The 12760-nt window shown below is 39.3% G+C and overlaps 1 protein-coding gene across 4 annotated transcripts in view; it reads left to right on the top strand.

The window, feature by feature from the left end:
- Positions 1-12760, top strand: part of PTPN2 (protein tyrosine phosphatase non-receptor type 2) — a 33474-nt gene that overhangs the window by 14812 nt on the left and 5902 nt on the right. For 2 of the 4 annotated variants that reach the window (XR_013921788.1, XR_013921789.1), the window contains exons 6-9: positions 6019-6228; positions 7739-7897; positions 11835-12025; positions 12640-12722. Coding sequence is in view for 2 of the 4 variants with exons in the window: in XM_080339075.1 (XP_080195201.1) it covers positions 6019-6228; positions 7739-7897; positions 11835-12025 (560 nt within the window). In the remaining 2 variants the exon portion in view is untranslated. The remainder of the gene's footprint in view (positions 1-6018; positions 6229-7738; positions 7898-11834; positions 12026-12639; positions 12723-12760) is intronic. The other 2 variants (XM_080339075.1, XM_080339074.1) reach the window with 1 other exon arrangement.

Below are 12760 nucleotides of genomic sequence, written 5' to 3'. Positions count from 1 at the left end.
ATGCAATTTTCATGATATGTGTATGTTTGGACATAACATTAGCTGGAAAATGCAGAAATCCCCTGAGGAACAGCCCAATGTATACTATAGTAGACTTTGGAGCACTTAGATTTCTGGGTTTTCTTTGGGCTGGTAATGCAGACTGATCAGCATTGTAGAGAGTTTCTTGTGTGTCGTGCAACTCAGTTTCACAAATACTTGGCAGTCTTACTGCATTTAATTTTTATTTTAGTGCCCTGTCAGTCCTACGAGGCTCCCAAAATATTAACTCCAAAGAATATTTTTATATAAAACAGCTACAGGAAGTAGAACATACTTTGTTACTTAGACAGAAAACCTATATAGTTTCTAGAATAATACTGTGAATGTTAAGTACAGCCTTCTGTAAGAATTTGGTAATAATACATAAAACTTGTGGGAACTGAGTATTCCCAGTAATTTGAAATGTGAGCTTAACTATGCTTGCACAAGTTTTTCTGGAGGGGACTTTGGTGGGGGCAGAGTAAAGACATTTAGCCGCTTGATGCCTGGAATATAAGATGACTCACGAACAAAATATACTCTGAATTCCAAGAATACTTAAGAAATTTTAGTATATCCTTGAAAATGCAGAGAACTAGAGTTGTCTTTACAATACAGCCATTCTGAACTCAAGTAAATTTGTGTTCCTGCAACAAATCTCTCTAATACATAAGCAAAATACGTATGTATTAAGTCTAAGTGCTTGTTTAATGTTCTTACCAATGTGACAGCTTCTGAATGTTTGGTTGTTTTTGTTGGTGGTGGTTTTGTTTTGTTAAAGAGCAGTTGGAAGTACAGGTGGGATTTGTGGAGGGCGGCAATGTTTGTTTTTTAGGATTAGATCAAAGCATTTGGCAGGTTGATTTGTTTATATCTGTTCTAGGCAAACATTTGGTTTTGCTGTTGTGGCTGGGGTAGTCCAATAAAGCTTTGGAGAGGAGATGGTGTTTATTGGTGTATTTCCAAAAGATTTGAAAGTATTTCTCATGTGCTTTGTCTTGCTGGTGCAGCATTTCCAGTCCACATTTTAGAATACAGAAATTGGAAGCTGCCTTTCCATCGTGGTTCATTGTGTATCCTCCATCATTCTGTAGGTGTTGTCAGCTCTTCTGAAAGTTGACTCCTGTTTTCTGCTGTAATTGCTCAGGTTTAGAACTCTCCCTGAGGACAGGTTGACTGTGAAAGCTTCCACAAATCCTTGCCTCTGCCGGAAAATAGGGGTAGAAGGAAAATACTGTGCTACTGTTAAAAATCTATAATAATTTATGTGCGAAGCTATCGCATGTCTGTGATTTGAAGGAAAGTCTCCCAGTGTACTCAAGAAGCGATAGGTGTTTATGAGAGCCTTTTGTTAAATCTGTAAAATGACCTGATCGGATATGGTTGCTAAGTTTTGTGTTGATATCCTGGGAGAATCAGTAAATATTGGCAGCTGGCTTCTGGAAGACTTCACTTTGTGCTGAATGTGTATTTTTCTACTATTCTTTATTGCTGCTTCTAGCTTTCCTTGTCAAAAGTGTAAATACTGGTCTTCAGTGAAAGAAAACTTGTATTTTCAGTAATTTCTGGTGTGGCAATCCAGATAGCTTGGAGAAAGATACAATGTGACACATAATGAAAGCTTATAAGCAAAATCACACCAGGTTGGTGCTGGGAGATTCAGGGAAGCTGTAGTAGGGCAAATGATCATCAGTACTTGAGGGAAACCAGGGACTGACTGGGTGAGGAAATGGAGCAGTGAATAGGAATTTAAATTGCCAGAGGAACCTTGATGAAACATATCTCAGGCTGGGTTCCTAGAAATAATAAAGCGGGTGAAACTGAGGTTTGCAAATAATAAGTTTGCTGGGGGAAAATGGACTAGAAGAAATGAACCAGATTTGATGTGACACTGGTGATACGATACTTCTGAGTAAGGCCCATTAATAAACCCCAGGTGGAATCTTGAATCATCTGCAAATAGCAAATATTTCGAGAAACCCATTAGCAAAATGGATTCTCGAGTTAATACAAGCCTCTGAGTGGCCATTGCTGTCAGATTAAGGTGGTGCGTGACTGCTTAGTGGCCCTCGCTGTCTGATCCTGCGAAAGAGCCAGGAAGTGCCAGTGTAGTTCAAGAAGGTAAGGTTTGCTTTGCTGCCGGCTTCCAGTGTCCAAAATTTCAAATGTACTGAGAAGATGTTTTATTTGTGGAGGCAAACAGTCTAATAGCAGGTGATGTTCTGGGGTCTTGGGGTATCTTTGTATACAGATGTGTATTTAATTCTTACAGTGTTTTGAAGGGGTTTCTGAAACATGGTGAACATTTGCTTTTAAACTTGTAGGGCATCCTCATGTCACTTTGAACTGCAACAGGGATTAATTTTGGACTTTGTGACCACAGAAATAAGTCTGAGGTATTAGGAAAGGTACTGGTGTGTAACAGTTTAGGAGAGCCCAAACTCACCTGAATGTCAAGTGTTTTGCAGATTCAATGGGCAATAGCTATTACTCTGTTGATATACACTAGTTACTAAAAAAGCCCCAGAATGTTTGTGGAGATTATTTGACCGGATTGTTCTCATTGCCATTTTTATGTACCTTTTGAAAACCGTGTTGCCAAGAATTAGAATAAACAGCTAGAAGGGGTTGTGGTAGAATTTGATTTAAGATTTGAATTTCAGTGCTTAGAATATTGCCTTCTCAATTTTACATGATCAAATTAATTGTTAATGCACTTAGGCATGATTGTTAAATGCAGCATCACTATGAGGTCATAGGTGTATTTTATGCCTTCATATATTAGACCATTTCAGTAGCCATTAAACTATGAAGTGAAGGATTTTATAATGAGTGTGTGAAATTTGACTGACCAGCATTGTTCTGTCTTCACCTGTTTTACTTGACATTGAAAGCATCAAATTCCACTGAGCATTTTGATAGCATTTTATTTGGGTTCATACCCTCAGGCGACTGAACAACCTCAAGTTATTCTAAGATTTTTACTCTTCTGTTTTGAATGATTGGATAGTCACTGTAAAAAGGTTACGACAAGGCTTGTTTTGATGCAAGTTAATCTAATGGCATGATATTATTTTTCTGCTCATGCCCTTGTGTGGGTGCCTGCTTGTAACCTGGAGCATGGCTTGTGGTTTGCTCATCCTTTGATTATGCTGTTAGTGTTGCCAGTGGTCAGTGGAGAACCATGGTGGTGACTTTCTGAGCTTATCAATTTTAGCTGTGTTGGTTGTTTACTGAAAGCTTATCCCAGTAGATCATGAGACTTTTGCTACAATGGTTTGACTAATTTTCTTGAAAAGTGGTTTGTTTAAAAGTTGTCCCATAATTATTCAAGGATTATTATTTTTTTTTTGGTCGCTAGTCTTAGGGAATAAATCTTGGAAGAATATGTTGTGGTTACCGTAGAATAGGCTGGTTGTCAGTTATCACACAGAAGTGTGTTTCCTGTGTATAACATATATAAAATTTTATATTACTGCCTGAGTCTTGAAGTCCTGCTTTTTTATTTAGCAGAATATCTAGTTTCCTGATAACACTTTGAATAAAACCAGTTGTTCTTCAAAATTGTATTTCTGTCCATCAACAGTTGTGACTCTCTAGCAAGCCAAACCTTTTCTCATCCTAGTCTTGCTTCACTTCAGGTCAGCAATAGCTGTGGTGCAGGGCTCAGTGACAGGGGATTTCTTTAAGGAAGGGTGGTATGGGTATTCACACAAAGACAGTATTTCAGCTGTACAGCTTGACTGCCAGGCACCACTTGAAAGAGCCATTCTGTTCAACAGAGAAGATGTGGGAGGTTTGAAATATTCTAATGGGATTTGGCTGTATGGTGTGAAACTGCCAGTTCAAAGAAGACCAGCTAGTTCCGGTGCTCTGAAATGGGACTTGTGGAGAAAGATCAAGAAACCAGATATTTTTAAAATGAGCTGAAGTGGTGGAAAATTGTGGGATGCATAAAGCCTTTGTACAGTATGGGGAGGCAGAGAAAAGTAATTCTGTGGGTTAGAGCTGGATGAGATGTACAACGGCACTATTTCATCTTTCCTTTAGAAATACCTTTTTTCAGATTAGTGTATGAGCAGGGTGACACTTGGCCGTGTACTTGAAGCACTACTGATATTTTTAGGAGAGCACTAGTGCTTCTTACAGGATGGGATTTCAGGAAAAACAAAAAAAACCCACCCCACAACACAGATCACCTTTGTTTTCTATAGATAAGAGCATTTTTGCCTTCTTGAGGTATAAAGGAGGCTTTCAGCTGGAATGCTACTGAAGACTCTTGAGGGGAAGGGAAAGAGAATCAATTACTTCAAAGGATCATCGAGATTCATAAGAAATAAATGTAACCTTTGCTTTACCTAGTATGTGCATTTCACTCATCAGTTTTCCTCTTGATTTTATTTGTGAGTTGATTTTTCTTAGAGGAAATTGCTTAAGAGTGTTATCTTCTTTAAAATTCTGTAATTTCCAGATTTCTTATAAAAATATATATCTCCTTCATGGTTTTTAAACAAATGGATCATTTCAGTTAATTAATGAGTTAACTCATTAGTTTAAAAACTAGGTAGAGAAGACTAGTAAGAAGTTCTCAGATGAGAATGGAAGCACTTTCTTTAATGCTTTACTTCAGACTAATAAGAGAAATCCCAGAGTATTTATACAATTTGGGCCTTTGTAGTTTTGATTTTTTTTCCCTTTGAAATCTTAATGTATATTCATTTTCCCAATATTATGGATGAGACTCTGTGGTCCTTCTTGAGCTCTTAGCCAAAAGACAAAATATTCCTGGAAGATAACTGTACATTTGAGAGTGTTTGAGTCATGTTAATATCCACTGTTTTCTTTGAAAATATTGGCAGTCTTGCGGTATCAGGCGTTGAAGGCAAAAGACAAAATGGGAGAAGAGTATTTTTGTTACTGTGGTAACCATGAACTGGATTATTTTAATTTCACAAATGAGTTTCATAAGTTGTCCCTCATAAGAAGTTGAAACAGACTGAGGAGAAGATGAACAGCAGAACCTATTTTAGTTCCATAGCTACATTTTACTGTTGCTGAAAAAGCTTTTCTGGAATACATTGATATTTTAAACCTTGTGTTCCAGCTTTCTGGAGATTTATGTAAGTTTCAATCACTGTGGAAAATGAGATGAAATGGAGGGAGGATAAAAATAACTAAGCCTTTCTAAAATTCCTGAGCTAAATCAGTGATCAAGCTGTCTCAAAATCACTGCAGGAAGAGAAGAAGGGAGGCAAGGAGTAGCATTGAACAGCAGGTCTGAAGTGAGTTCTGTAAATATGTGGTCCAAATTTGTCATCAAAGCTTTTCAAATACATCCATACTTTCTTGCTGTCATTTCAATACTTGCGGTTCGTTGGTCGTGTTAGAAGAGCTGCGTGGTTCTAAAACAACTGTGTGGTTCTGGAATCCTCTTTTATTTCTTACAAAGAATGAACATGTCCAGCAAAAGTCTTGCTAGACATCCCGCTATATGGGTTCTTCTAGGCTGTTTCCATAAAGCTTTCCACTCTTCTCAGTAGTGTGAGTAGAGAGTAGTAGAGTGAGTAGTAGAGGCTAATACCTCTTGATACTAAAACTTGTTCCGAGCAAGAGCAGAGAGGACTTGCAATGCTGACAGGGATTTTTTTCAGTCCTGTTGATGCTAATAACTGTTGTCAGCCATTATGCTGCATTAATAGCAGAAGAGTATTTAGGGGCAAGTAGTAAAACAAACCAAATATAATATTGGAAGTTTGAGAAGAAGAAAAAAATGTGTATGGTAGTAATTGCAAAGGGGAAAACTACCAACTCGGATGAAAAACTGCTTCAGATTGCACTGTTGGTTGTCATCCAAGTTGAGGCAAGTTGTTGGATTGTTTGTCTAAATGGGAGGTTTAAAATAGAAAATAGTTATTGATTTAGATTGGGGAAAAGTGTGCTAACTAAACAAAAGTCGAATACTTTCTAGTTGTATTGTCTGTTTGTTTTTACTTCTAGAGTGGTGAGTCCAGGATGATCTTTCATTTTCATTATACTACATGGCCAGACTTTGGAGTTCCTGAATCCCCAGCTTCATTCCTGAACTTTCTGTTTAAAGTCAGAGAGTCTGGTTCGCTAAGTCCTGAACACGGACCTGCAGTGATTCACTGCAGTGCAGGGATAGGACGTTCCGGCACATTTTCACTAGTAGACACTTGTCTTGTCCTGGTAAGTATTTGGTCATTTCCTCTGTCACTCTTTTCCTTCTCCTGACACCCTGCTTGTCCTCCCAATGTGGGCTTTTCAGTCAGAAGGCTTTGAAAGCATTTAAGTTAATGGCATACCAGTGAAAACTTAACTAAGACGTCATACTTCTTTTTTCATATGTTGACACTTTAAAAACACAGCTCTTGAAATATATTTACAAATACATCTTAAAGTACTTTACACATTTTCAAAGCTTCCTGGAAGGTAAATCGTAAGCATTCTTTTCTTGTTATAGAAGATGTGCTTAGAAAAGATTAAGGTTTGTTTTTTTTCATAATACGAATGCAAAAGTTAGGCTTGTGAATATAGAATCATAGAACGTCCTGAGTTGAAGGGACCCACAAGGATCATTGAGTCCAACTCTTGTCCCTGTTTATGACAACCCCACAGTTCACACCGTGTGTCTGAGGGTGTTGTCTGGTCTCAAATACTGCCAGGCTTGGGGCCATAACTACCTCCCTAAATATCTATGGAGACATCTGAATCTAGACGTCTTTTTCTCTAAACATGGAACATCTTGCAGGTCTGACAGGCCCCTTTTGTTAAGATTACAGAAAATTGATATCTGAACTGGGATGAGAACTCAGATGTGCCCCTGGGCCTCCTGCAGTGCCACATGAATGAGTAGGTGGTTTTGCTTACTCTGTGAACTGCATCATCTATCATTTTTCAAGACTCGAGTGAACTTTAAATGTTAAATAGTATTTAAAGTATCTTTAAATTTTTGATGAATTTTCAAGTCCAGATGCAGACTTTTTTGTCTTTGGCTGTGCTTGGTAATAGTGAGAAATGTAGCACAGGGTTAGGTGAAATAGAATTTCATTATATTATAAGACACTTACCTTCTTGTTTGGTTAGATCCTCTCAATTTATTTTTTCTTCAGTTTTTCTTTGTTTTAAAAACATGTATGTTTTGAATTAAGTATACTTTAGATGAATTAAAATAAACATTGCAAGAAGTGCAGATATGTGGTTGAAAGACCTCATGAATGTAGTGTGGGGACAAGCGTATGCGTTGCTTGGGTTAGAGATTCTGCTTTAAATAAGGAAACCTCTGCCACATTCAGTCATTCCAAATGGCTGTTCCGTTGAGGAGCAGGAGGAAAGTATATACTGCTTTATGGTTCTGATTCTTGAAGTCCTATTTCAAAATGCAAATACATGCCTGAATGAAATCAAGCACATCTAAATTTCTTAATTTTAAGACTTGATATTAGGATGCTGATTTATTTGGTTAATACATGATCATTGATTTGTTCATAATAATCTTTCATTAGATGGCTAATGTTTTTCCCTGTAAAACCAATTTAGAAATAATTTGAAATGTTAATTTTGTATATAACTAATAGAAACATTATATGAAAAAATGAATTTTTAGATTGAATTTATGACTCATTTTTACTTTTAATTTTTTTTATATTGTCTCTCTTGATCAATGGCAGTTACGCTTTTGATGTAACTTTATTTGCAGATGGAAAAAAAGGACCCATCTTCGGTAGATATCAAGAAAGTATTACTGGATATGAGAAGATATCGAATGGGACTTATTCAGACTCCCGATCAATTAAGATTTTCATATATGGCAGTAATAGAAGGAGCAAAATACATAATGGGGGATTCAACTATACAGGTAAATTTTAAGCTCCATGTATTTAAACATAAACAGTAGACTGCTAACAGCAGTTAAAAATGAGCTCCAAACTATTTTAAAACATGTAACTGCGGAATTTAAATAATTTGCCTTTTTCAGTAGATGTCTGGAAGGTATTAGAGGTATCTGATCAGCACCTTCTGTCAGCTAAACTTTTAATCCTATGTATTTGTCCCCTCTTAGATAAAATATTTAAAAAAAAAAAAACTTGTTTGGAATAATGTTTTTTAAAAAAAGTTAAATCAATATCTTTAATACTGAAAAGCAAAAATAATGCACATTATCGCTTCAAAAAGATAGCAAGGATCTTTTTAGGATTTTTTGATCTTTGCTATATGTTTTCCCAATGATAAAGTTGCCTGATGCTACAGATCAGGTTTATTACTAAAGTTTCCTTTTTTTAAAAAAATCTTTGTGTCCTTTAAAATTTGTGTTACAGTTAGTAGAATCTTAGAATATAGCTAAATATAATGAGGTTTGGGATAAACAGATTACCAAATCTCCCACTATTTTATCAGTGTGGCTTGCAGATGTAACAGTAGCTACAGCTATTTTAAATGAGTGGGGCAAGTTTGGAGGGAGAACTGGGAGTGGAGGCTGCAAAACACAATTCCGCTTTCATATGCTATGGGTTTTTTATTTTGTTGATTTCTTAAAATCATGAACGAAGCAGATAAACTAAAACACATTTCTTCCTTTCTGTGGTTCTGGTAGTTGTCAGATTCTTCTCTTTGACAAATGTTTCTTGACTTGCTGTGTAAGTAAAGAAATAATTTTGAACAACAGTGTGGTCATGGATGGCCATGTCCTTCTCAGGAAAGACAGGCCAGCCAGGCGAGGTGGTGGAGTTGTTCTTTACGTGAGAGAGCAACTACAATGTATTGAGTACTGTCCAGGGGCCGGTGAGGAATCAGTTGAGAGTCTGTGGGTGAGAATTAAGGGGCAGGCTGGCAGGGGTGATACTGTTGTTGGTGTCTATTATAGGCCAGCACATCAGGGCGAGGAAGTTGATGACAGCTGAGACAGCCTCACAGTCACAGGCCCTGGTTGTCGTGGGGGATTTTAACTTCCCTGACGTTTGCTAGAAGGACTACTCACCCAGCCAGCCACAATCTAGGAGGTTCCTCCAGTACATTGACGATAACTTTCTGATGCAAATGGTGGAGGAACCAACTAGGAGAGGAGCGCTGCTGGATCTCATCCTCACTAACAAGGAAGGTCTGGTTGAAGCGGTAGAGGTTGAGGGCTGCCATGGCTGCAGTGACCATGAGATGGTGGAGTTCAGCATCTTGTGTGGCAGGAACAGAATACCAAGCAGAATCGCAACCTGGGACTTCAGTGCGGCCAGTGAGGATGACCATGAGCCAGCACTGTGCCCTTGTGGCCAGGAAGGCCAATGGCATCCTGGGGTGTATTAGAAGGGGGGTGGTTAGTAGGTTGAGAGAGGTTCTCCTCCCCCTCTACTCTGCCCTGGTGAGACCACATCTGGAATATTGTGTCCAGTTCTGGCCCCTCAGTTCCAGAAGGACAGGGAACTGCTGGAGAGGGTCCAGCACAGGGCAACAAAGATGATTAAGGGAGTGGAGCATCTCCCTTATGAGGAAAGACTGAGGGAGCTGGGGCTCTTTACCTCGGAGGAGACTGAGGGGTGACCTAATTAATGTTTATAAATATATAAAGGGTGAGTGTCACGAGGATGGGGCCAGGCTCTTCTCGGTGACAACCACTGATAAGACAGGGGGGGCAGTTGGTACAAACTGGAACACACGAGGTTCTATTTAAATTTGAGAAGAAACTCCTCAGTGAGGGTGACAGAGCACTGGAACAGGCTGCCCAGGGAGGTTGTGGAGTCTCCTTCTCTGGAGACATTCAAAACCTACCTGGACACATTCCTGTGTAACCTCATCTAGACGTTCCTGCTCCAGCAGGGGGATTAGACTAGATGATCTTTTGAGGTCCTTTCCAATCTGTAACATTCTGTGATTCTGTGAACTAATAATGAACACCTAGGTAATGTGCTGCCAGTCTGGCACCTGAGCCACATGCCTAGAAGACTGCAGTTGATCCTGACACAAACAGCAATCTAGCCTGTTCATTTTCTGGAAGCTATTTCTGGTGATATTAGGGTATTCTCTCTAATAATTTTTCTGCCTCATTTTTTAAAAACCCACGCTCCAAACTGTGAGCAGCTTTGGTTCCCATACTTACCTGTCTAGATCACAGGATTTCTTGTTTCAGGATACAAGGGAGCATTGTCAGCTCAGAGTACTGCTTGCCAGGTTCAAGTGTGTTATCTCTTCATACTGAGAGGATGCCAAAGCAGGCACACTTCTCCTTTGTTCTTTTTTTTCTTATAATGATTGTTCAGCTGATCTTTCTTAAACCAGCGTTTCTTGCAGCACAGGCAGTTGTGCTGGTGCTTTTCTCTTTGGGCACTGGGGTCATGTGCAGAAAATCAATTGGCAGTACTTAGTAGGAGTATTTCTCTTTTCAAGATTGGGTAGATCGTTTTTCCCCCCGCTATGGAACAGTTGTGCTGTCCAGAGTGTGAGAGGAGTTTTCTTCTCTCTCCTAGTGATGGGGAGGGCATGAAGTCATTGAACGCTTCTGTAATACAACACTACCCAAACATTCACCTCTGACATCTCCGTGGATTCAAAAGTCAGTGAACTGCACAGACAAACACAAGAGATGCTTGAACTTTTACTTGCTTATAGCTAGTGGCCACAACTGCAACACATGTTGGGGGTGAGGAGTCTCTTCCCCTCCTTCAGCCCTGCTGGGATTTCTACCTGTGGCTGAAAGGGAGGGTCACTTGCCAGGGTCACCCTGACACCCTGCAGAGCTCCATGGGGCTGTAGCCAAAACCATTACTTGTTTCCTAGTGATACTACAGCCCTGTACTGTATCCATCATGAGATGGAACAAGACTGAAGATTTAATTTCTGTAAAATTCTTCGGTAATAAGGATAAGTTTATATTGTTTCAGCAACCTGTTGCCACCATTCATTCCAAGAGACAATGTAGGCCCCCAGTCTTAGCTCCCCTACACAGGCTTTCTCATTATAATTTTAAGGACAGTTGTATTTCTCAAATCAAACTTTGTCACTTCTTTGTTTCTTCTAAACAAAATTTCACAAGATGCACTGTAGTGCTTCAATTCCTGAGGTGTATTTTTGTTGGTTTTTGTGCAGTTGCAGGTACTATCATAAAACAGCAAAGGTAATTCAGGTAATCCTTGCCTATCTGCTCCAAGTTGTACATTATTTTTCCAGTCCCACCATTTGTATAGTCTTGTGATAGATATAGAAACTTTAAATTACCGGCCATTTCAGCTATTGTTATTACATGTTTAAAATAGAATTATTGGTGGAAAATTCCTTTTGTTTGATAACACTAGTAAAATGGGTCTCTGATTTCGGTTCTTCCTGTGTGGCTTATCACTCCAGATGGAATTGGTATTTATCTCAGGCAGCAAATGTCTTATGGACACAACCCTGTCTTTCCAAAAGGCCTTTTTCTGTGACAGTAAGAGTTTGCTGCTAAGTGGCTTTTCATTTGTCAAGTGGCTGTTTCTTTTTGTTTGTTGAAGACCAAACAAACAAAACCTCAGAGAGTGAAGTGTTTTGTGCCTGAAGACTCCCTCTGTGAATTTCAGATCTATCCTGGAAGCTCCTCTGCAACAGAGGCATTGGTTTATTGTTAAAACTCATACTGCCAGCATTTAATTTAAAATAAAAAGAGGTCATTGTTGGAGAGGTGCATCTCCACCTAACCTTATTTCTTCATCTAGCAATTTTCTTGATCTAGTAGTTCCTTTAATCTTCTTCAGTGACTGTTCTGTTGGAGGACGTCTTGGGCAAAGAGGGCCTTCAGTGTTAGGGGAATGTTTGAAATATGTTCTCTTTTTTTGCAGAAACGGTGGAAGGAGCTCTCAAAGGAGGACCAAGCACCAAGTTCTGAGCAGTCTCCTCCACACCCAACCAAAATAATCACAGAGAAGTACAATGGGAACAGCATAGGCCTGGAGAATGAAGATCAAATGGAGAAAATAAATACTGACATGTCCACTAAAGTTCAAAATACGACAGATGGAAATATTGAAAGGTAGGCAAGATGAAGAAACTGTTTAGAAGGCAGATGCGCTCTCCCAAAAGGCCGAATTATTGTATGCTTTTCTTATTGTAAGAAAACTTCAAGGTCTTTCTTCAGCAGAGGGAAAGGACAGGTGGTATTTGACTGTCTTATTTCATTATTTTTAAAGTGCAACTTCAGTCACTTGGTGTCACTTGGGCCAGAACAGTGTAACTTGGGCCTGCATGCCTGCGGGTTGCCTGTGGATCAGTGGCCAGAGACCCCAAAACTGGTGTGGGGTGTGCCCAAGGGTTGCGGCCTGAGACAAGGTGCAACAGTTTGGAGACAGACTGGCATTCTGAAATGACAGAACGCTTATGTAATGCCCTGAGGAGTTTATGTCTTTAAGTGTTTTGAAAGAAACTGATGGTGATTTTGTAGATGTTTGAAGGAGCCCCTCACAAGCAGGAGGAGGGGCATGGGTGAGTGTGGTGTTTGTGTGCTAGGACTTGGACAACCAAAGAGGTTTTTTTGTGTTAGTTTGCTTTCTTAGAGACTGTGAGGATGCTTTTGGAGACAGTTACAAGAAGGCCCTGCTAGTGTAACAGCACATGACTGATTTTTTTTCTTTTTTTTCTTTTCCCTAGCCTGTGTCCTTGATCAAGATGTGGTTTGCAGTCTAAGATGAGCACCACTAAATCTGCCTGCAGACTTAAGTTAGGATCAACGTGTCAGTGAGGCTTGTGTGAACTCTGCAGTGGAGTCACA

This window comes from Nesoenas mayeri, assembly GCF_963082525.1.
Source record: "Nesoenas mayeri genome assembly, chromosome: 2".
Taxonomy (NCBI): domain Eukaryota; kingdom Metazoa; phylum Chordata; class Aves; order Columbiformes; family Columbidae; genus Nesoenas; species Nesoenas mayeri.
The sequence above is the reverse complement of the archived record's forward strand: the minus strand, read 5'-3'. Positions and strand labels throughout refer to the sequence as shown.